At 36.0% G+C, this 23,623-nt stretch overlaps 1 protein-coding gene across 1 annotated transcript in view; it reads left to right on the plus strand.

The window, feature by feature from the left end:
* Positions 1 to 23,623, plus strand: part of UBA6 (ubiquitin like modifier activating enzyme 6) — a 73,351-nt gene that overhangs the window by 15,504 nt on the left and 34,224 nt on the right. Inside the window, exons 5-12 of the mRNA XM_037042082.1 lie at positions 1,286 to 1,380; positions 2,134 to 2,245; positions 9,062 to 9,142; positions 12,159 to 12,281; positions 14,133 to 14,256; positions 18,451 to 18,554; positions 22,267 to 22,329; positions 23,097 to 23,173. Of these exons, the coding sequence (XP_036897977.1) occupies positions 1,286 to 1,380; positions 2,134 to 2,245; positions 9,062 to 9,142; positions 12,159 to 12,281; positions 14,133 to 14,256; positions 18,451 to 18,554; positions 22,267 to 22,329; positions 23,097 to 23,173 (779 nt within the window). The remainder of the gene's footprint in view (positions 1 to 1,285; positions 1,381 to 2,133; positions 2,246 to 9,061; positions 9,143 to 12,158; positions 12,282 to 14,132; positions 14,257 to 18,450; positions 18,555 to 22,266; positions 22,330 to 23,096; positions 23,174 to 23,623) is intronic.

Genomic DNA, 23,623 nt, shown 5'->3' on the forward strand with positions numbered 1-23,623 from the left:
TGGATTTCCTGGAAGTCTATTTCCTTTGACAGGCTGGGGAAGTTCTCCTTCATTATTTGTTCAACTAAGTTTTCAATATGTTGCTGTTTTTCTACTTCTGGCACCTATAATTTGGATATTGAAACCTTTCAGGTTGTCCCAGAGGTTTGAAAGTCTTCTCTTCACTTTTTTGAATTCGTGTTTCTTCATTCTGTTCCAGTTGGATGTTTATTTCCTTCTTTTGATCCAAATCATTGTTTTGAGTCCTGGTTTCCTGTCACTGTTGGTTCCCTGAATATTTTGCTTTATTTCATTTTGGGTATCTTTCATTTGTTCTTTCATTTTTCAACCAAGCTCAATCAGTTCTATGAGTGTTTTGATTACCAGGGCTTTAAATTCTCTATCAGATAGGTTGGCTATCTCCTCATTGCTTAGTTCTCTTTCTGAAGTTTTACTCTGTCCATTCATTTTGGCCATATTCCTTGTTTGGGGCACCTGAGAAGTTGTAAGGGAGTAGGTATTCACCAGGGTGGGGCAACCCTCCTTGCTGTGCTTCGGTGCTGCCTGTGGAGGAGGGGCCAGAGAGGGAACAATGCAGCCCCCCTGGTCATCTCTAGCCTACCTTCCAACAGACTCTCCTGTGAGACTGGGAGTTTCTCCTACTGGGGCAGCCACCATAGTTCACAGTGAGCTCTGAGTCTCAGAGGGAAACCCCTTAAGTCAGCCCCGCCTTTGCAGGCTGCCACCTCACCAAGGATTCTCTCCGCCTTACTGGTGTGGTCTGTTTGTTTGATTCTGCGGTTGTCAGAGTTCCATGCAGTTCAATTTTTCTGGCACTTCTGGTGGTTTATTGATTTTAGATTGGTTGTTATCCTCCTTTTGGTTGTGCGAGGAAGTGAAGGGTTTCTACCTACGCCTCCATCGTGGCCAGAACTCACCAAGCTACAACATTTTTTCTAGTTCGTTATCTTTCTTTGAACATTGAACATTTGGAAATGTTTGCTTGTGTTGATTTTTTAAATTTCTGCATGTTGATTTATATAACAGATTACTTTTCCTAAATTTAAATTATCTTACTCTTCAAAGTAATCTCTCCATTAATTTTTCTGAGTTTCCAGATGTGTATAGTTATATAATCTGTAAGTAGATCTAATTGCATTCTTTCTAATTCTTAGACCTTTAATTATATTCTGTTGTCTAAGTACACAGGGCAGTAGGTTAATGTAATGTAAATAGTGGTGGCAGTAGTGAATAATCTTGTCTTATTTTTTAATTTAACAGATATGTATTTTCTTCTTTTTTGTAGGCACTTACAATTCATGATGTAGAAAAATGCCAAGCGTGGGATCTAGGAACCAACTTCTTTCTCTGTGAAAATGATGTTGTTAATAAAAGAAACAGGTGAAGAGAAGATGTTTTGGTGTTTTTAAAAAGATTTTATTTATTTTTAGGCAGAAGGGAATGGAGGGAGAAAGAGAGGGAAAGAAACATCAGTGTATGGTTGCCTCATATACGTCCCCTACTAGGGATCTGGCCTGCAACCCAGGCACGTGCCCTGACTGGGAATCAAACTGGTGACCCTTTGGTTCACCATAGGGTTGTGCTTAATCCACTGAGCTACACCAGCCAGGGCTGATACATTATCATAGGATTTTTTGTTGTTGTTCTTGCAATTACTTAGCATACTATCTGTTTCCAGAATACTAGTTCAGGCATAGTTGTTTGATTCATCCCTATAAAGTCACACTACTATCAATAAGTATTGACATATACTTATTCAGTTACTTATATTTGTCAAATTTTTAATACACTCACATTGCTACCTGGGAGTGAATTTCTTTTAAGATTGTTATAGGAGGTCTTTATTATTGCTGAGGACTTAAAAGTTGGGTACTTGAAATTATTAGGTATACTTTGAGATTGTGTCTTGCGAGGAATACAACAATATGTTTATTCTCAAGATTGTGTAGTTATCCAGAAATATGAGTAAGCTTCAGCTTCTTTCTTCTAGCTTATTAAATATCCATTGAAATTTTGTAACATTCAGATTTCTCTGATGTCCAGTTATCTAAGTTTGAGAGATTTAGTATATAGAACAAAAGGATACTAAGGATCTTTTTCTTTTCTTTCTTTCTTTCTTTTTTTTTTTTTTAGGGCTGAAGCTGTTCTTCAACATATTGCAGAACTAAATCCATACGTTCATGTCACGTCATCTTCTGTTCCTTTAAATGAAACCACAGATCTATCCTTCTTAGATAAATATCAGGTCAGTGATCCATTTTATATTATTTACTATTGACAGATTTCAAGGCAAGTCATTAAGTATTAATGTGATATAAGTAATTTAACTTAGTCTATAGAGCAGAACAAAAAATTTCAGGACAGAGGACTTCCTTTAGAATAATATGTTTTAAATTCTTTATTTTAGGCAAAGAGCCTATGAACCTCTACAAAACCTCTGCAAATATCAGGCAGCTGTTTTCACAGTAATGTACATAAAAAAACTACCCAAAACTTAGTGGTGTATAGCAACATGCATTTCTTTCTCTCTTATGTATTTGCATGTCTGTTGGAGTTCAGCTGTTTTAGGCTGAACTTGAACTCCAGAGTCTGGGTTCTGCTCCATGTGCCTCTCTTCTGGGACCAGGAGGCTACCTAGGATATGGTCTCATGGCAGTAGCAGAAATGCAAAGGGGCAAGTCCCACCATCCAAGCATATGTCAAGCCTCTGTTTATTAATAAACAGACTGTATTAATAATAAACAGTGTATTAATAATACACTAGCCAAAGCAAGTCACATGGTCAAGCCTGAAGTCAAGGAGCTGGAGAGTACACTCTTCCTAAGACCATGGGTAAAAGGTGATGTATAATTTGATTACAGAAAAGTAAAAAAATGCAGATCTACCTTACATAAACTTAAATAACAAAAACTCTTAGCACTATGGATGCTCTAAAGATAACTAGATTGATCCTGAATTTCCCTGTTTTTAAATTATGATGTTACCAGTTGTCTAGGAAAATACACTCCTGTGTTTCTCCTCTACTCTCAATATTTTATTCAGGCTCTGTTGTGACCATATGTATATCTGTTTTTCCCCCACAACAAACAATTCTAGAACAGGGATACATAGTTTGGTGTCCTGCAATTTAATTCAGTTCTGTTAAATAAAATTCAACGGAGTATATTTGAAGATCAATCTAGTTGGCTCTATTAAGTGATTCATGAATCAGACAGCATCTCATCTTGGAACTAGAAGAATGGTCTGAAGGGTCATACAAAATGGAAGGTTTTCATAGGAAAAAGGGTGGGGAAAAAACTATTAGCAAAAGAAAAGTAGGGTTAAGATAAAGTTGAAGTTGAAGACAGGGAAAGAGAATAGATTCTATGTGAAACTACTGAAGCCAGTATTCCTTTCATTTTTTAAATCATGTGAGCCAATAAAGTACCTATAAGATTTAAAAAAGAAAAAAAAGATTATTTTTCAGACCTGGACATCTTTCCTTTGGGGTAAGAGAAGGGAAAGGTTTGGTTTTTTTTAAAATGTATTTTATTGATTATGCTATTACAGTTGTCCCATTTCCCCCCCACTTCATTCCCTTCCACCATGCACACCCTCTCCCACCCACATTCCTCCCCTTTAGTTCATGTCCATGTCTCTTAAATTCTTTAACTTTTACATTTACCATACTATTCCTACCCTCCCCCCTGTCTATTTTCTACCTACCATCTATGCTACTTATTCTCTGTATCTTTTCCCCACTTCTCTTCCCACTCCCCTGTTGCTAACCCTCCATGTGATCTCCATTTCTGTGGTTCTGTTCCTGTTCTGGTTGTTTTCTTAATTTGTTTTTGTTTTAGGTGTGGTTATTAATAATTTTGAGTTTGCTGTCATTTTACTATACATGTTTTTTATCTTTTACTTAGATAAGTCCCTTTAGCATTTCATAAAATAAGGGCTTGGTGATGATGAACTCCTTGAACTTGACCTTATCTGAGAAGCACTTTATCTGTCCTTCCATTCTAAATGAAAGCTTTGCTGGATAGAGCAATCTTGGATGTAGGTCTTTGGATTTCATGACTTGGAATACTTCTTTCCAGCCCCTTCTTGCTTATAAGGTCTCTTTTGAGAAGTCAGCTCACAGTCTGGTGGGAACTCCTTTGTAGGTGACTGTCCCCTTATCTCTTGCTGCTTCTAGAATTCTCTCCTTCATTTTAATCTTGGGTAATGTAATTATGATGTGCCTTGGTGTGTTCCTTCTTGGGTCCAACTTCTTTGGGACTCTTTGAGCTTCCTGGACTTCCTGGAAGTCTATTTCCTTTGCCAGATTTTCCTTTATTATTTGTTCAAATAAGTTTTCCACTTGTTGCTTTTCCTCTACCCCTTTTAGTACCCCTATAATTCAGATGTTGGGACATTTAAAGATGTCCTGAAGGTTCCTAAGCCACTCCTCATTTTTTTGAGAATTCTTGTTTCTTCATTCTTTTTTGTTTGGTTGTTTCTTCCTTCTGGTCCACTCTGTTGATTTGAATCCCAGTTTTCTTCCCATCACTATTGGTTCCCTGTGCATTTTCCTTCATTTCACTTAATGTAGCCTTCATTTTTTCATCTAATTTGCAACCAAATTCAACCAATTCTGTGAGCATCCTGATCACCAGTGCTTTGAACTGTGCATCAGATAGGTTGGTTATCTCTTGGTAACTTAATTGTATTATTTTTGGAGCTTTGATCTGTTCTTCCTTTTCAGCCATTTTTTTTGGGGGGGGTCTTGTTGAGTCTGTTACATAGTAAGGGGCAGAGCTGTAGGTGTTCACCAGGGCAGGGCAACCCAAGTTGCTGGATTGTGATGCTGTATGTGCGGGTGGGGTCCAAGAGGGAACAGTGGAGCTTGCTCTGCTCTTTCAGACCTCAGTCCCTTCTGCCTCCTTCCCCTAGCAAACTGGGTCTTTCTGGTGCTCATTCCGTGTGGGTGGGCTTGTGTGAGTTCTAGGACCCTGTGGGTCTCTCCAACAAACTCTGCTGTGAGGCTGGGAATCTCTCCCTCGCCTCAACCCCTACAGGTATTTTCAATCAGTGTTTTGAGGCTTTATTTCCTGGCTTGGGACCCTGGGTTGCATGGTCTGTCTTGCTCCCCAGTTATTTACGCATGAATGTGGGACTGCCACCTAGTCAGCTAGCCACCTTGTGCACAGTGCCTCACTTCTCAATCGCCACCTTGTTGGGTCTTTCCGTTGCCACCCGGTGCCCAGGGTCTGCCAGCTGCATCTTGTGTACCCAGTGTCCCTGTTTCCTCTGCAGTGACCCCTCTCTGCTCCACTGCCTGCCTGACTCCACTCCGCCTACCCGTGTGGATGATTGTGTCTATTTCAGCTCCTTGGCTGTCTGACTTCCATACAGTTCAATTTTCTGTCAGTTCTGGTTGTTATTTTGTTTCTAAATTTTTGTTGTCTTTATTTTGGTTGTGTGAGGAGGCACAGTGTGTCTACCTACACCTCCATCTTGGTCAGAAGTCGGAAAGGGTTTTTAGAGTACAGATTTCCTCTTTCTGTGGGGGCGTGGAGAGGCCCCACTCGCCAGATTGTGTTTCTCATGCTGGTTGATTAAACTTATGTTCCTGTCAGTGGTTGAAACTGCAGTTAGTTCAGGTATTAATTCTGGATTTGGTATTACAGGCTTTTACCACAAGTGATACTATTTGGGGCTTGTGCTTTTTTGGAGAAGATAGTGTCAGATCCCATAGGGTAAGGCCTTAGTCCCAGAAGAACATTCTCCCTTCTTCTTTCCAATGCCAGTCGGAAGTCCAGGTCGTTACCTATGCTTTTGAGGACTAGCCGTAAGTCAGAGGTTCCGACAACCACCCTCTTTCCCCCACTTTGATTCAATTAACTTGCCAACATTGCTCGAAGAACTAAGGAAAATAGTCTGCTTACTAAAGTTATAAAAAAAAAGCCACAACTCAGGAACAACCAGGTGGCAGGCATGCACAGGGCAAGATATGGGGAAGGGGATACAGAGCTTTCGTGTCCTCTACAGGTATGTCTCTTTCCTAGCACCTCTACATGTTCAGCTGAAAAGCTCTGTGATCCACTATTTCAGAGATTTTTATGGAGGCTTCATTGTACAAACACGAATGATTAAATCATTGTCCATTAGTCATTAATCTCCAGCCCCTCTCCCCTACAAAGAGGTCTGGGGGATAGGACTTGAAAGTTCTGTTCCTAACAACCAGCCCCCATCCTTAGGGGTTTTTCAAAGTCACCTCAATAACATCAAGTCACATGTGGCTGAAAGAGGCATATTGTGAATAACAGATGTTTGTGGTCCTGGCTGGGTAGCTCAGTTGGTTAGAGCATCACCCTGATACTCCCAGGTTGCCGGTCAATCTCAGGTCAGGGCACATGTAAGAAGTAACCAATAAATGCATAAGTAAGTAAAACAAATTGATATTTGTTTCCCCAGCCTTGCTCCCTATTTCCCCTCTTTCTAAAGTCAGTAAAATAGGAGAATTTTTAAGACATTTGTTTCACCTCTGTTACTCTGCAGCAATTTCAAGATGTGGGACAAAGTAAGCCCCTGTAGCTCTTACATAGGAAATTATAAGAGTTTTAGGAGCTATGTGCCAGGAATCTTGGATGATGATTAAAATATGTATTTCTTATTATAATCACAATATCATATCAAATCCATCCTGCTACAAGGATGCTTAATAAACTTTCCTCAATAGAATTGCCTAATAAACTACCTTTTAAATGACCATCTGAGCTCAAAAATAATATAAGGGAGCTGTTCAGAGACCAAAAAGGAATAGGTAGCTGAAAGAAGAACAGTGAATTGTTGTCTGGTCACTTTAGGGGACAGTGGTTGCCTGTCTCAGTAACCACATTTCTTAGGAATTAATGATAATGCAGACAGGGAAGATGCAAAATAGGACTGTATGAGATAGCAGATGAAATTGAGACCTACTCTCTTTTTTTTAGAGCTGGAACTTCAGAAAGCTACACCCTCAGAGAAAGGGTGGATGAGAACAATCTTTGCCCATCAGAACTAGAGACTTGTCTATTTCCTCAAGTGCTTGATGAAAAATAAAAATCTTCCCTGGGAATTCATAACCACAGGCCTACCCTCCCACAAGTCTGGAGATCAACTTTTTAAACACTTGTAGTAAAATTTCCCAAGCTGAGAACTTGATGTAAAAAGTGCTATAGTACTAAGCTGATGGTATCCCAGAGTAGCACGCAAAAATCAAAACTAAATACATCTAGAGGTATATACCCTCAACCAGGTCACAGTATTTTCCAGTTTTAAACCCCTTTGAAAATGAATTCACAGTACAGAATAACTAAGGCAGTAAAAAGCACTTCAGCATGATCAAGAGTCAGTGGATGTAACAAATGAGAACTAAACCTCCAAGAACTTTAAGTAATAGAATTATCAAATAGATACTATAAAATATAGATGTTCAAACTAACTAAATCTTAAAAGTTAAGTGATTAAGTAAACATTAAAATAAGACACTGGAAAACAATGAGGCAGATGTGATAAAAAAACAAATTAGAGATGAAAGTATAGTCTTAAAAATTAAACCTCAGTGAATAGGTTGAACTGTGGATAGATACAGCTGGAGTAGAAATTAGTGAATTGAAAGACAGAAGTAAGGAAATTATTAAGATTACTGTACCCATAAATAACAAAATTTGAAAAAAGTAGAAGTAAGAGCTTGAATGAAAAGGCCAATTCATGACATTGGATTTCTAAAAAGAGAACATTAGGAAAAGGTAACATTCAAATAAATTCTTGTTGACAATTTTGTAGCATTGATGAAACAACTTAGATTCAGTATGTACTTGGTTAGAACTTGATTTTGTCCTATTTACAAACTTAGTCAACCCATTATTATGTGATGAATGCTAGCAAAATACATAAGATTCTTGGGTTACAGACTTACGGACTTCACTATTCAGAGCGTGGTAAGAAGTATGAGCATTGTATATGCCTGGTTTCCTCTTGCCTTCCCCCAAATCCCACTAGTGAACTGCAGAAAGCACATAAAGTGGGTTCCTTTAGGGAACAGGCGTACTGAGCTTGGACTTACTGTTTTATTGCAAACAGTCAACAAGCTTGTTTCTTTTTCCCAGAGGGAGACTTTACCTCAGTTCCTTAAATTGCGTGGGACAAATAACTATCCTGAGAAACAGTGCAAGTAAAAAATGTTCAGAAACTTGCGTTTATGGTATACCTGATGAGATATATGAAATGTAAGAGACCTGTGGAGAAATATCTCCTTGCAGGAAGCATTCCATCTACTGAGCCAGAGAAATAAAACTAAATTAATACCTGGATATTTGTAGTAAAACCAAGTTATGCAAGTCATAAAACCAGCAGCAAGGAAAGCTCTGGACTAAGAGTCTAGCTCTGCTTTTGCCACTTGATAGTCAAATGGCCCTGAGAAAATATTTGACCTTTATCAGTCTAACTTACGATAAAATCTGATTATAGACCTTTCTCTGCTTATCTCACAGGGTAATGAAAAAAAGTAAGCATTGAAAACTATAATTTGGTATTTATACAGAACATGGTGGTTTTGCTAATGAAACGGTGATAAAGCAAAAGTAGTTATATTGTGAATCTGTTGAGTCTCTGAAGTAAAACCAAGCTAAGCCAACTAATATACTCATATCTCTTTAAAAGTGCTATTATTACTCCTTTAAACTAGCATTAAATTAATATTCCGGTGACTAAGTTAGGATTTTTTTGGCAGTAACAGACACAAAAATCTCCAGCCATTTGGGGTGCATAAGTACCACATAGGAAATTAGGGTTTACTTCTAGCTGTGAAGTCTCTGATGATCATTGAATTTAATGTAAGTTTTCCCCTGCCTATGTTACTTTTACTTTTGTTGCTTCATACCTCTGAAAATATTAATCTTGGAATAGAATACAATAGGATAGTGATTTTTTACAAGAAAAACAATCTATTTTTACTGTGATACAAACTGAAATGCCTCTGATTTAGAAATTGTACATTACCAAAGTAATTGTATATTCTATAGTCTTTAATTTCTCATCTTTTTTTTCTCAACAGTGTGTAGTATTGACTGAGATCAAGCTTCCATTGCAGAAGAAAATCAACAACTTTTGCCGTTCTCAGTGCCCTCCAATTAAGGTAGTGGGATCACTTAATGACATGTAGTTAACCAAAGGAAGAACACTTTCACTATCAGATTTTCTAGCTTTTCAGTAGGTAATGTAAGAAGCTCCTTTTATATGACAACAATCACAATAATGTTTTTCTCTTTAATTTTGTTATCAGTTTTGTTATTTTTTTTAAAACCAAGGCCTAAATATGGCTTATCAGCAGATTGCCAAAGCTAAAGAGGAACGAAGCTTAGAAATAGAAAGGATGATAAATATTGAATTCATCATCTAACTTTAAATATGGTACTATTGCGGTTTTTAAGAGGTACCTTGGTTCTTTTAACAGATATTCGTTGAGTATATACAATTCTAGACACTAGGAATACATTAGTGAATAGAACATACAATTTTTCCTACTTGTAAAAAGTACCTTCCATGGGGATAGTATACTTACAGGGGTGTCCAGCCGTTGGTGTCTCTGGGTCACACTGAAGAGGAGTGGTATTGGGCCACACATGAAATACGCAAACATTAACAAAACCTAACAAGTAAAAAAAGGTTTTAAGTGAAATTGTGATTTTGTGTTGGACCCACAAGCCATGGATTAGACACCCTTGGAACAAGCAAATAAATACATAGTTTTAAATCCTATGAAGACAACTAGATAGAGTATAATTTCCTCAATTTCCTCATAATGTTAGGACAGGGGCCAGTCTCTTGGATTCCATGCCAGGGAAAGTCCTCTCTGAGGAGAAGATACCTGAATTGAGCCCCGAATAATGAGAAAGAACTGGCTCTGGTACACATCTGCATTCAAGGCAAGAAGTACAAGCGTAAAGACCTGCAAGTGTGAAAATTGACTTGGTGTGTTTGAGGAACAACAGAAGCCAGCAGGTCCAGAGTGGGAGTTTGGGTAAAAGGAGAGAGTAGGAGTAAAAGACACCATGTTAGATTGGAGAAGCAGTTAGAAGACCGTTTGTTTAGATTAGAGTTGGAGATGTTTGAATTTTGAGACTGTGAGTTTTGATTTAATACAGATTTTTAAAAGATCACTCTCATTTTGCTATATAGAGAATAGACTATAGCAGTAGTTTTTAAAGCATGGTCCAAGGACACTGAGGGTTTCTGACACTCTTTCATAGGGTCTTCAGGTGTCAACCTATTTTCATAATATTACTAAAATGTTGCTTGCCCTTTTCATTGATTCTCATGTGACACGGTGGAGTTTCCAGTCTTTGATGTATGGTGATACCATTGTTCTGACAGCTAAAATGGAGTGTATGTGTGTGTTCTTATGTTTTAAATGTTTCTCAGTTTTAATTTCTTATATAATAAATATCAGTAGGTATAACCCATATGAACAAAAGTTCTTTGGGTCCTCAGTAATTTTTAAGAACATGAAATGGAGCCCTGGCTGTTGTAGCTCAGTGGATTGAGTGTGGGCCTGCAAACCACACGATCGCGGTTCGATTCCCAGTCAGGGTACATGCTTCGGTGCAGGCCAGTTCCCAGCAGGGGACTCACGAGAGGCAACCATACATTGATATTTCTCTCCTTCTCTCCTTCCCTTCCTCTCTAAAAATAAATAAATAAAATCTTTAGAAAAAAAACATGAAATCATCATGAAACCAAAAAAAAAGAGAACTGTTGAATTATGACAGCAGAATTGAGGTAGCTAGGCCAGTTAAGAGCTCATGCAATAATCCAGGTGAAAGATTCAAGAGAGGTGCCTTATTCAAGAGAGGTGTTAATAGGGATTGTGAGAAGTTGTTGAATTTGAGGTATCTTTGGTTTTTTTTTTTTTTTTAAAAGCTAACAGAACTTGAGAATGGATCCATGTGAGCTGTGAAGGAGAGAATTGTCAAGAATAAGTCCTAGCTTTTGGTGCAGATTAATTAGATAAGTAGTAGTGACAATGGGAATACTGGAAAGAGATTTAGAAAACTCAAAATTCTTTCCCTACAATTGAATACACATTACTAACTCCACCTCTTTAGTGGGGTCATTTGTTTCTTTGGAAAAGGCCATTTGTCCCTTTGAGGTGGGCACTAAGCCATAATCATAATGTATTAAGTGGATATGCTGAAAAATTTTGGATTGGGGTATTACATAGCATATTTATACTTTGTAGAATGTTTGTGGTCTGATTCACAATTTAAGTAGATGAGTAAGACATAGAATGGTCAGTAAACTTATAACAGGCTACAGAAGTTTTACAAAATAATTATGGTTGTTTATAAATTAAAGTCCTTTTTTGTTGATACATATATTTATATTATTAGAGTTGTTTTGAAAAGGAAGAAATTGTCCCTCAAATTGGAGCTTTTCAACTTAAAGAAAAAGTTCTCAATTTTATGTCTCATAAATATTGCTATATGTACCTATTTGGATAGTAAATGCAGTACATGGTTAAGTAAGAGATAGTATCAATAACTAAAAAAAACTAAACATGAAAACAATTTCTTTACAGATTTAAAATGGAGAAGAGTGTATGTGTAATAAAAATCACTTCCAATAACACATTCATAATTCAGTTTAAGGACTGGAATTTTACCCTTCGTGGTGTTGGTGTACACTGTCAGTCCCTCAGCCACTTTTCTGTTGCCTCCACTCTCAGCTTTTATCCCTGTTCTATTCTCCACTAACTGTACTGCTTTTGGTGAATAGACACTTCATTCTTTTATAAAATAAAAAGTAAAACTTCACTGCCACACCATTAAACCAAGGTATTTGTTTCTAATAAATTGTGCTTGACTTTTAGGGCAAGGTAGGAATTTTATCTAAAAATCAGAATGTATGATGATGATATACTGATGTCGCCTCTAGTTTTGTAACATTAGATATCTAGTTCCAAATACTAAAATCCTTGATTCCTAAACCAATTTACAGATAAATAATTTATCCTATTCATGTTTTACTCTATGCGCGCCCCCCCCCCATGATATACTTAATTATAAGTGAAAATGTCTAAAGGGCTTAAGATAGTTGGGCTGAGTGTTTTTTCTTTATATAAATAGCTTAAACTTGTTTTTATCATTTCACAGTTCATCAGTGCGGATATACATGGAATTTGGTCACAGCTGTTTTGTGATTTTGGTGATGAATTTGAAGTTTTAGATACAACGGGAGAAGAACCAAAAGAAATCTTCATTTCAAATATAACACAAGTATGATTATATACATATGCTATTATGTATGTATAGAATTGATTATTTAAGTTGATGTGAATATAATTTTTAAAAGGTGTCATTAAAAATACTTGAATGTGCATTATTTTTTAATTGTTTTACAAGATTTTAAGGTAATTCATGAGGGAATATTTTGTTGATTTCTTGATTGCATTATATTGAAGCTAAATTTAAGTTAGACTATTAAGGTTTAATAGACTATTAAAAGAGTATTCCTGATTTCTTCTAACATTATATAATAATTGGTAGATCAGTATTTATGTTATATATTTTCATTTTAACTTTAATTTTGTCCTATGTCATGTTACTATGGGACATAAACTGTGATTCGGTGTTTGCCGAATTGTGTATTGTGTCAAATCATAGATGTAGCATCAGATCATAGGTGTGCTGTGTCATAAGTTACCTGGCCCAACACTGGTTCCAGGAAGATGCACACTGAAGTCATCATAGACAAAAGCTGTTACATATCTAAAACATTATTTGGAGGAGGGAGAGCATTTTAAGAATTAATTAATCTTCAAAAACTCTTTGATATCAGGTCAGCTTAACTTTTTTATTCCTAAAAAAAAGTTGGAAAAATCATTATGATCCACTTACACACTTTCTTTTTAGCCTAAATCATTAACTTTAATTGCACTTCTTATAATCAGTTTCCATTAAGTGCTCAAAAGGAGCCAATATAAGTGATTGACATTATATATTTAGAAGTATTTGTGCTTCACTCTCTGTGCTTTATTTTTAAATCCAATGTAATTTTGCCTTTATTCAAGGATAATTCATTTTCAAATTCTGTGTATCTCTCTGCCTATAGAATGGCTTATTATTCAACCTTTTACTTTCTGTAGTTGTTTTTAGTTTGTCCCTGAGAATATCCTACAGTTAGAATAATCTCCAAAGGAGAGTGTGGATCATTGTATTGCATTGGAGTTTTCTTTTGTTGAAGAGTGCGGAAAATATGGAAGTTATCCATAAAAAATTAGAAAATTTTGTAAATGTACCCATTTAACTTATCTGCAAGGAATTGTTTCTCCTTAATAAATTCCTTTTGAATTCTATTCTTGAGATGTTAGCAACCCCATGTTACATTAATTTTATCTACATGTTTGTGATCATAATTTTATTCTTATTCAAATCATTAGGCAGCAAGAGAACTTTTAGAATCTACATAATTATGAAAGAGAGAGTGGTAATTTCATTACATTTCATGTAGATTATTGTCACTGTAGTCAAGCAGTGTATGGGATTATATGCAATTAGTAAATATCTGGGCCTTTGACCTGTCTCATTCATACTCTTTGGTGAGATAAGCTAATTTATTTCTATTTTTATCCTGAGAGGCTGGCTGGGTTACACAGTATTTCTTTGTCTTAAAGGGTTGGGCAAGCTTTAAACTACTAGTTTCCCAGTTTTCAATCTCCATCCTCCTTTACTTTTTTTTAAATCTTCAAAGTTAAACATTCTCATCTTCTGTGCACAGTTTCGTATCTCATGTTTTTAAAGGTTACACTCAATAACTTTGAGTGTTTTTTTAATAAGTCTAAGGATTCTTGAATCTATGAAATATTTGAAATCCTTTTTGGAATCTCTTTCCTCCCCAAGCATAGAAATTATATTTTAAACATATATAATAAAATAATAAGTTGATCGATGTCTTGTGACAGTTCTTTAAAGGCTGGCTTTTACTAAGAAAGGAGAAGAATGGGTTGGAATTTTGAGGGGTTTTGAGAATTTTATGATTACATGGTACTACTTTTTGCATGAGATTTGGAATTCCTATGATAAAGTTATATATGAACTTGTTTGTTAGTAAATTACTCTTATTTTTAGGCTAATCCTGGCGTTGTAACTTGCCTTGAAAATCAGCCTCACAAACTTGAGACAGGGCAATTCTTAAAATTTCGAGAAATTAATGGAATGACAGGCTTAAATGGATCTATACGACAAATAACTGGTAAGTTGACATGTTTTATTAATTCATTTATGCTTACTCATTATTCTGCACATCTATAGTTCAGACACTATACTTAGTGTTGAGAACACAACATCAGCTCACATAGAAATGATCCAGTTCTTGGGCTTAAAACATTCAATCTAAGTGAGGAGATGTTAACTTTAAGCAGTGATGGTATGATAGGCATTCTGAGAACTCTAAACTTAGTGCAGAAGAAACCTACCCTTCTTGGGCTTCAGTAGTACAGACAAGGTGTCTTGATTAAAATTTGAAGGTTGCCTCAAATTTTTATTTGCCACCTTCCCAATCACCATTGGCTTAGGAAGGTGGCAAAAAGATTTTGTACGCAGAGATAAACAGTAGGAGGCACGCCAGAATTCATGGAACTGAAAGATAGACTGTGGCAGGCAGGCAGTGAGAGTTGAGATAGCAAGAGTCCTACGATGATTAGGAAGAAACTTTACATATCATATATCTCATGGTAGGTAAGCCAAACTCACATAAGGAATACAAGAAAGGGAGCAGGTTTTGGAGAAAAGATTGTACAGTTTATGCTTCTGGAGTGAGGTGGCAATGAAATATTCAAGTGGAGATACATGTTTTTATCCAGTTGCTTGGATAAAAGAAATGAATAGATGTTACTATAGGCAAGTTTGTAGGTTTGTTGGCAAGAAATAAAAGGAATCTGTTTTATTAATTGGACTAAGCTGAGATCATTACCTGGTGGAGAGTAAAGGTGACAAGAGATTTGAGGAGAATAAACATTTTTAAAAATAGCAGGATTATCAGGCATTATTTAGGGCCCATTTGAAGTTGAAAATAATGAATTTATACCAGTGTTGGTCTACATAATTGGTAATTTTCTTGCAGTCACGTTTAAGAGTTAAAGATATCGCTAGATATCCTGCAATTCAAAGAAGGCAGTTTTGTACAGTTCAGCTGAGAATGATTCAGTTTTACCTTTAGGACATTGAAAATATAATTGTGTAAATAGTGTATAGACTAGTAAATAGATTACTTTTTTTTTCTTTCAATGACTACAAATTGGATCTTAAGACAGGAAAAATCAGTCCTTGCTATGAACTCTTTATAGAAAAACAACTTTGGGTTTGTATTTAAGCATCTTTGGTAACAAAACTATTAGATTTTGTTTCCAAGTCTGTATCTAAATATATAAACTACAGGTTCACATCATTGGTTAAAGGGCTTGTATCTGTTTTTGCAAGTAATGACCCAGCTAATCATTTAGGATTATCATTTGTTATTCTGGGATCCAGCCATAGTGGACTGTAACAGTTAATCAGACTCTTGCTGATAAATATACCATGCGTTGCCATGTATGATGTGTATTTTTGCCCAAATTTTTTAATATTACCCATAATAAATAATTTATTTTTTTATTGTTTTTCAAGTACAGTTGTCTCAATTTTCCTGCCACCACTTTCCCCTGCCTCACTCACCCCCATCCCACCCTCAATCTTTTGCCTAAATTTTTTTGGGAAGAACAAGAATATGTATTATACATGGGTAGTACTACTTATCTGTATCGATGTTTTTAATTCTTTTATTTATACTTATGCATTAAAAATATAACCCTAGAAAGCAGTAATAATATCCATATGCAAAATAATACCCTAGATTATGATAACCAGTTTTGTTTCTAAATATTCTTTCTAAAACAGTATTTTGTTTTATTTATTTGTTTCTCAATAAATAAAAAATTGAATTAAAATGGAAGATTTTTTTTATGAAAGTTTGGGCCAAAAATATGGGTGCACATTATACACAGGAGCACATTATACATGGCAAAATACGATGAAAGGAGGAACCACTGGATATCAAGGAATGAAAATAAACAAAAAAAACTATGTTAAAAATGTTAAAAAACTTTTTTTAACATTTATTAATTGGTACTGATCTAATTTTCTGTTATTTGAAAACCATTTTTAAATAGCTAAAATAATATATGCTTATTCTAAATATATATTTGTATGTGTATCTGTTTAAATAGTTTGAAGTGAGTACTGTTTTAGGCCTTCTCCCCTCTCCAAAGGTAACAGCAGCTAAGTTTGATCTTTACTGCTCGTCTTTCTTTGCTTATACATGGGGGGGGCCCCAAAACAGATTTTTTTCATAAAAAATTTATATTCTTACATGTTTAAACTTAAGTAACATTCAAAGTATTCTCTATTTGATGCAATACACCTATGGAGACGTTTTTTCCACTGCTCAAAACATTTTATGAACTTGTCAATTTTGATGCCTTTTAGGGTTTCTGCCAGTTTTTTTGTTTGTTTGTTTGTTTGTTTGTTTGTTTCAACTCTTCCACAGTAGGAGAGTGTTTGCTTTTGAGGACTTTTTTCACCCGGTCAAACAAAAAAAATTGCTCAGAGCAAGATGGGGTGAAAAGGGAGAGTGGGGCATGGGATGGGGGTCATGCTACTTTGGGTCAAAAACTTCTGAACGCCCAGCACAGTATGGGCAGGTGCTCCCATCATGAAATGGGCAAACTGGTTGAAAAAGTCTTCAGAAAAATTCACTGAAGCCAAATGCAGCCTCTCACAACAATGCTAGCTGGTATACCAATACAGATGGGTTCCCAGAACACTCACCTAAGTGGGAGAACCCTGTACTACACAGGACCTGCCCTCCTGAAGATTATTCCAGGGTTTTCTGGGACCTCCCCCCTTCAGAATAAGGCTGTGGGGAGAAAGGGCTCACTGTTTGTGTGATTTAATTTTTTTAACAAGGGAACTATTCAAAAACAATAAAGGCCAAATGTTTACAGTGGAAACTTTTCTGCCTGTCAGTGGCTCCCACTCAGTTCTCACCCATTCACTGGTCCTTAGTTTATTATGCATTCTTCTAGACTTCCCTTACACTTTTTTTACATACAATGTATCATATCACACATCTATCCTTTGCCTTTTCACTAAACAAAATAGCTACATGATCTTTTCACATCAATAATTGCAGAACATTCATTTTGTTTTTTTCTTTACATTTTCTTTTATGGCAATATAGTATTTCATGCTATGAATGAATTGTATCATGATATAATTTTAATTTGCATTTTACATATAATGAGTGAGATTGAGTATATTTTCTTAAGTTTTAGGGCTATTTGCTCTTTAATGTGAATCACCTATCTTTGAGCTTTTCCATGTTGAGTTGTTTATTATTTCTTAGAACTCCTAAAATATGGGGCATATTTGCTGCGGGGTCGGGTGAGGGCTTATATAAATTGCAAATATTTTTTGTAGTTTGGTATTTGACTTTGTTATTTTGCTTTTGACCTTGATATTTGGTTTTTACTGTGTGCGTATAATATCAAATTTTTAAAAATTCTATGATTTTTATTTTGAGTTATAGTTAGAAAAGCCTTTCGCAGTGCAGAGTTTTAAAGAATTTTTTCTCCCATGCTTCTGTCTTATTTTTGGCATCTTCTTCAACAATTAAAATTTTTACTTATTTGGAATAGATACTTTCCCAGATGGCATTTCCCCCAAAACTATATTGTAGAATATCATTTCTGCACTGGTTTGAGGTGCCACCTTCCTTGTGATTCTATTTCTGAATTCTCTAATTTATAACGTTTGTCTCTCTATCCATGAGCTAGTACCACATTACACTAATTATTATTACATGTAATTAGTACCAATATTAATTATGGAGGTTTAATACAGGAATAAAATATCTCACCCTTGCTAGTATGGCTCAGTTGATTGGAGTGTTGTCCCATAAACTAGAAAGTCACAGGTTTGACTCCTGGTCAGGGCCCATGCCTAGATTTATAGGTTCGCTCCATCGTTGGGGAGGGTATGAGGGGCATCTGATGGATGTTTCTCTCCCCCTCTTTCACTCTCCCTTCCTGTTCCTCTGAGGTCAATAAGCATGTCTTTGGGTAAGAATTGATTGAATAAACACACACACACACAGCACCTGTCATTATTTTTTTCCCCTTTGAGTTTTCTTGGCTATTTTTAAGTCTTTAAATTCACATTGGAAAATAATTTGTCTAGCTCTTCACACTTCTGCCCACTACTATATACTCTTCCCTGCCCCCCTGCAAAAGATTTATAATGTGATCGTCTTAATTTTGTGTATTTGGGGAAATTAATATCTTGATGATAAATCTTCAAATTTAAATACCTATGTCAGTAAATAATGGCTTTCTTCTCTTTTTTCTTTTAGTGGTATCACCATTTTCTTTTAGCATTGGTGATACTACAGAACTGGAACCTTATTTACATGGAGGCATAGCTGTCCAAGTTAAGACTCCTAAAACATTTTACTTTGTAAGTATTTTTTTCTGCTTAGAAAAATGTAGATATCTACAAAAGAATGGCAGAAGGGGAAAAATAGTTAACCAGGCAGTTAATTTAAAGCCTGAACATGTTGTAATTTTTTATTTGTACCTACTTTGAAAAAAAATTGGATCAAGCTAAGGAAATAGACTGTTATCAACAAAAAATTTACAGTAGAATACCATATGCATATAATTGAGGTATATAAATTACCTAAAAACAACTACACCTTTGGGGACTTTTGGCCAATATGGAGGTGTAGGTGGAAACACTGTACCTCCTTGCACAACCAAATTTAAGGACAACAAAGATTTAGAAACAAAAACACAACCAGAACAGACAGAAAATTGAACTGTACTGAAGTCCAACAACAGTGAACCATTCAACCAGACCGGTAAGAGGGGCGGAGGCAGTGGTTGGCAAAGGAGTCCCAGCAGGAAAAGGTGGTGGTTGGTGACCCAAGTGCGGGGAGGAAACCAGCAAACCCAGTAAGGCACACAAAGTGGTTGGCTGACTGTGGACACACATTCGCACATCAATAAACCAGGCAAAAAATGATCAGTGAGACAAACCATGCAACCCAGGGCCCCAGTGATGGGACATAAAGCCTAAAAGCACCAAGTGAAAAAACTTGCAGGGGTTGAGGTGCTGGGAGAGACTCCCAGTCTCACAGCAGAGTTCATTGGAGAGACCCCCAGGGTCCTGGAATGTACACTAGCCTACCCACCTGGGAACCAGCACCAGAAGGGCCCACTTTGCTTGTGGGAAGTGGCAGAGGGGACCAAAATCCAAGAGAGAGTGGAAAAAACGCCATTGCTTTCTCTCTGACCCCGCCCCCACATACAGCATCACAACCTAGCAACCTGGGTTGTCCCACCCTGGTGATCATCTAAGGCTCCACCCCTCATACGTAACAGGTGGGAACTGACCAAAAATGGCTCAATGAGAAGAACAGCTCAAAGGCCCAGAGCTGATATTTTTAAGTGATCAAGAGATAGCCAACCTATCAGATGCACAGTTCAAAACACTGGTGATGAGGATGCTCACAGAGCTGGTTGCTTTTAGTCACAAATTCGATGAAAAAATGAAGCCCATGCTAAGTGAAATAAAGGAAAATATACACGGAACTAATAGTGAGGGGAAGAAAATGGATTCAAATCAATGGAGTGGACCAGAAGGAAGAAAGAAACAACCAAACCAAAGAATGAAGAAATAAGAATTCAAAAAAATGAGGAGAGGCTTAGGAACCTTCAGGACATCTTTAAACATTCCAACATCCAAATTACAGGGGTACCAGAAGGGGAAGAGGAAGAGCAACAAGTGGAAAAGGTATTTGAACAAATAACAAAGGAGAACTTCCCCAATCTGGCAAAGGAAATACACTTCTAAGAAGTCCAGGAAGCTCAGAGAGTCCCAAAGAAGGTGGTGGACCCAAGGAGGAACACACCAAGGCACATCATAATTACATTAGCCAAGACTAAAATGAAGGAGAGAATCCTAGAAGCAGTGAGAGATAAGGGGACAGTCACCTACAAAGGAGTTCCCATCAGACTGTCAGATGATTTCTCAAAAGTGACCTTACAGGCAAGAAGGGGCTGGAAAGAAGTATTCCAAGTCATGAAATCCAAAGACCTACAGCCAAGATTGCTTTATCCAGCAAAACTTTTTATTTAGAATGAAAGGGCAGATAAAGTGCTTCTCAGATAAGGTCAAGTTCAAGGAGTTCATCATCACCAAGCCCTTACTATATGAAATGTTAAAGGGACTTATTTAAGAAAAAGAAGATAAAAATGTGAACAGTGAATGGGCAGCAAACTCACAGTTATTAACAACTACACCTAAAACACAAGCAAACTAAGCAGACAGCTAGATCAGGAGCAGAACCATAGAAATGGAGATCACATTTAGCAACAGGGGAGTGGGAGTTGAGGGGGAGAAGGTACAGAGAATAAGTAGCATAGATGGTGAGGAGAAAATAGGGGTAGGGCAAGAGTAGTGTGGGAAATGTAGAAGCTAAAGAACTTATGACATGGACATGAACTAAAGGGGGCAGAATGTGGGGGGAGGGGTGTGCAAGGTGAAGAGGAGTGAAGGGGGGAAGTGGGACAACTGTAATGGCATAATCAATAAAATATATTTAAAAAAAATTAAAAAGACACCCCCCCCAAAAAACCTACACAGGTTCGCAGGCCCGAGCTCAATCCACTGAGCTATACCAGCCAGGGTAAAAAACTACACCTGTGAATCATCATAGTCAATCATATTTCTTAAAATTACTTCCTAAGACAAAAGATGAAATCTCTATTTTTGAAAGATTTAGTAAGCATCGAAGCTGTATATTTTATCATTCACTCATATTTTTAAAGTAAAAGGAATATTGCTTTTAATTGTAGCGTTTTAAATTTTAAAAAATAGTATATATGATGGAAAAACAAAGTAATTCTTATCAGCTAGCTCTGAAAGGAATATGTAAATATCTCAATAGAGAAAATATAGAAGCTACTTGTATCAAGGAACATAGGAGTCTGCTTAAATCTTTAGCTCATTTTTTCAGTATAATCTAGTACACCTCTTTTTTTTCTCTAAAGTTCTCAGGGTTTTAACTTGATTACCTTTTCTTTTCTAGAATAATTATTAACTAGAGTCATCTACCAGGCTTTGTTCAAACCAAATTAGCACAAAATAACAGATTAAAATAACTACCACTGGTCAAATCTGTCTCTGCCTTACTTCTTCTTGCCCCATCCCCAATTCTTTTTTTAAATCTTTATTTTTTTTAAGATTTTTTATTCATTTATCTTTAGAGGGGAAGGGAAGGAGAGAGGGAGAGAAATATCAATGTATGGTTGCCTCTTGTGAGTCCCCTGCGGGGAACTGGCCTGCAACCCAGGCATGTGCCCTGACTGGGAATCGAACCACAATGGTGTGGTTTGCGGGCCCACGCTCAGTCCACTGAGCTACACCAGCCAGGGCCCCAATTTTTAATTAGACAGTTTATGCTTCAAGTAAATTTCAGATTATGTGGCTGTTTTTTCTTGCATTTTTGTTCATTCGATTGGTTGGTTGATTCTTTAGTTTGTTTTTGTTTGTTTTCTGGGTGTGTTTTTTTTTGTCCTTACGTGTTTTTAGCTCCATGCAGAAAATTTTACTTTGAGTATTTTAGTCTTGTCAGGTCTAACAAGTCTTAATAATATTATACCAGAAAAATATGGTAACTTTTCAATTAAAGCTTTGGATTTTCTTCAAGTTTACAGATGTTCTTACTATTTCTTCCCAAATTTATTATGCAGATTAGGTCTCTTAATTGCATTTAACATTTTTAAAAAATAAAGTGTGCTGATAACACAAGAGGTATCAGGAAGCATGGTAGCTACTTTATATTAAGTTAAAACTTGGTAACCCAGGCTTCTGGTATCTGTGGTGGCATGTCAACATTCCAGTGGAAAGTAGATTTTTATTTAGTAACAAACCACTCTGAGCCCTCCTTAATTGATTTGTACCTAGTAGCTCAATCACTGTTGGTTCAATGGATTAGTGAATAAATTATTCTTAATACTAGTTTAAAAAAAAAGAAAAGAAAACTTAGTAGCCCAACCTGTTTATTTCAGGACTTTGGGAAAGATCCATTGCTTTTAGTGCTCGTATATTTTTTGAAGTACACACTCCCTTGCAGTAGAATAATGTTTTGTTTTGTTTATATTAGGAATCATTGGAGAAGCAGATAAAACATCCAAAGTGCCTTATTGCAGATTTTGGCAAACCTGAGGTAAATAAATACTTAAGAGATTTTAAGAGAGACAGCTGGGTAGGGGGTTGGGATTGGTAAGAGATTATAAAGTTAAAATGGAGTAACTGTGTATATACCTTTCTGTAAGATTTTCTTGATAAAGCTTATATTCACATATGTAAAGTTGACTCCCAAGGATTAAAAACAGAAATTTGTATCATGGAAAATATTAGAATAATAGGAGAAAGTTTGCTAATGATATGTTAGCTTTAATAGTTAAAAGACAATTTCAATAATTTATGCAAAGGTGATGTTATTAAAAGATTTTCTGCACAATGGAGAGTTTCATATAATAACTTTTTTCCAAAAAACTTGGAAGCATTTATTCTGTGTTCATAAATCACTAGATACAGTTTTGTAGCGGTGAATGTATTTGTGATAAGGAGAGTTATATGAACAGTTTCCAAATTTGTAAATATTGATAAGGAAAAAAGAAGTAAGTGATCTTGTACAAATGTTTTGTAGCTGTTTAGTTATTGTTACTCTAAGTTTCATATAGATAACCTAGTAAAAACTGTCATATTACCTGGGATTGAGACTTAGATTTATTGCTTCAGTATTGCTTTATTGCCTTGAAATCAGGTCATTTAATTTTTCTAAGATTCAGCTTCCTCCTATATTAGCTAGAGGTAAGAATAGGATTAAGCTAATTTCTTTATTGTAACAATTAAAGTATGTAATGTTTTTAAAGCATAGCACAGTGCCTAGCACATACTGCATTGACCAGTTTTTAATATTCTAAACAGGCACCCTTGCAGATTCACACAGCTATGCTTGCATTGGACCAGTTTCAGGAGAACTACAGTCGCAAGCCAAATATAGGGTAATGTTCTGTGTCTGAAGTAACGTTTTTCTTTATTATGAAAACAGTATTTCAGAAATTATAGATTAAAAAATTTTTAAAGTAAATAGCCTCTTAATAATTGCAACAACAGTAGATAAACCCAAACTATATGAACATTTATTATGATTTCCTGGTCTTTTTTCTGGTGAGAGTGGAGAGATTAATTTCTAAAATTGGAGTTACATTAAATAAGAATATTCCCATTTTTAATTCTTCAAAAGCTATGACTTTTTATTTAAAAAACTTAGAATAATTGAATTATGAATCTACTATGTAACTTATATACCTTCTAGCCTATTAAGTGAGAAGTACTGTTGCAAAGGGTTTTTGCCTTATATATTTAAAACTAAATCTTATTTATGTACTGTCCTTATGTGAGCATGATTTTAGAGTAATAATATATGTAAAAGCCAGTATTCAAGGCATCAA

Source organism: Sturnira hondurensis, unplaced genomic scaffold (assembly GCF_014824575.4).
Source record: "Sturnira hondurensis isolate 20B ecotype Veracruz unplaced genomic scaffold, ASM1482457v3 Scaffold0000566, whole genome shotgun sequence".
NCBI classification, from domain to species: domain Eukaryota; kingdom Metazoa; phylum Chordata; class Mammalia; order Chiroptera; family Phyllostomidae; genus Sturnira; species Sturnira hondurensis.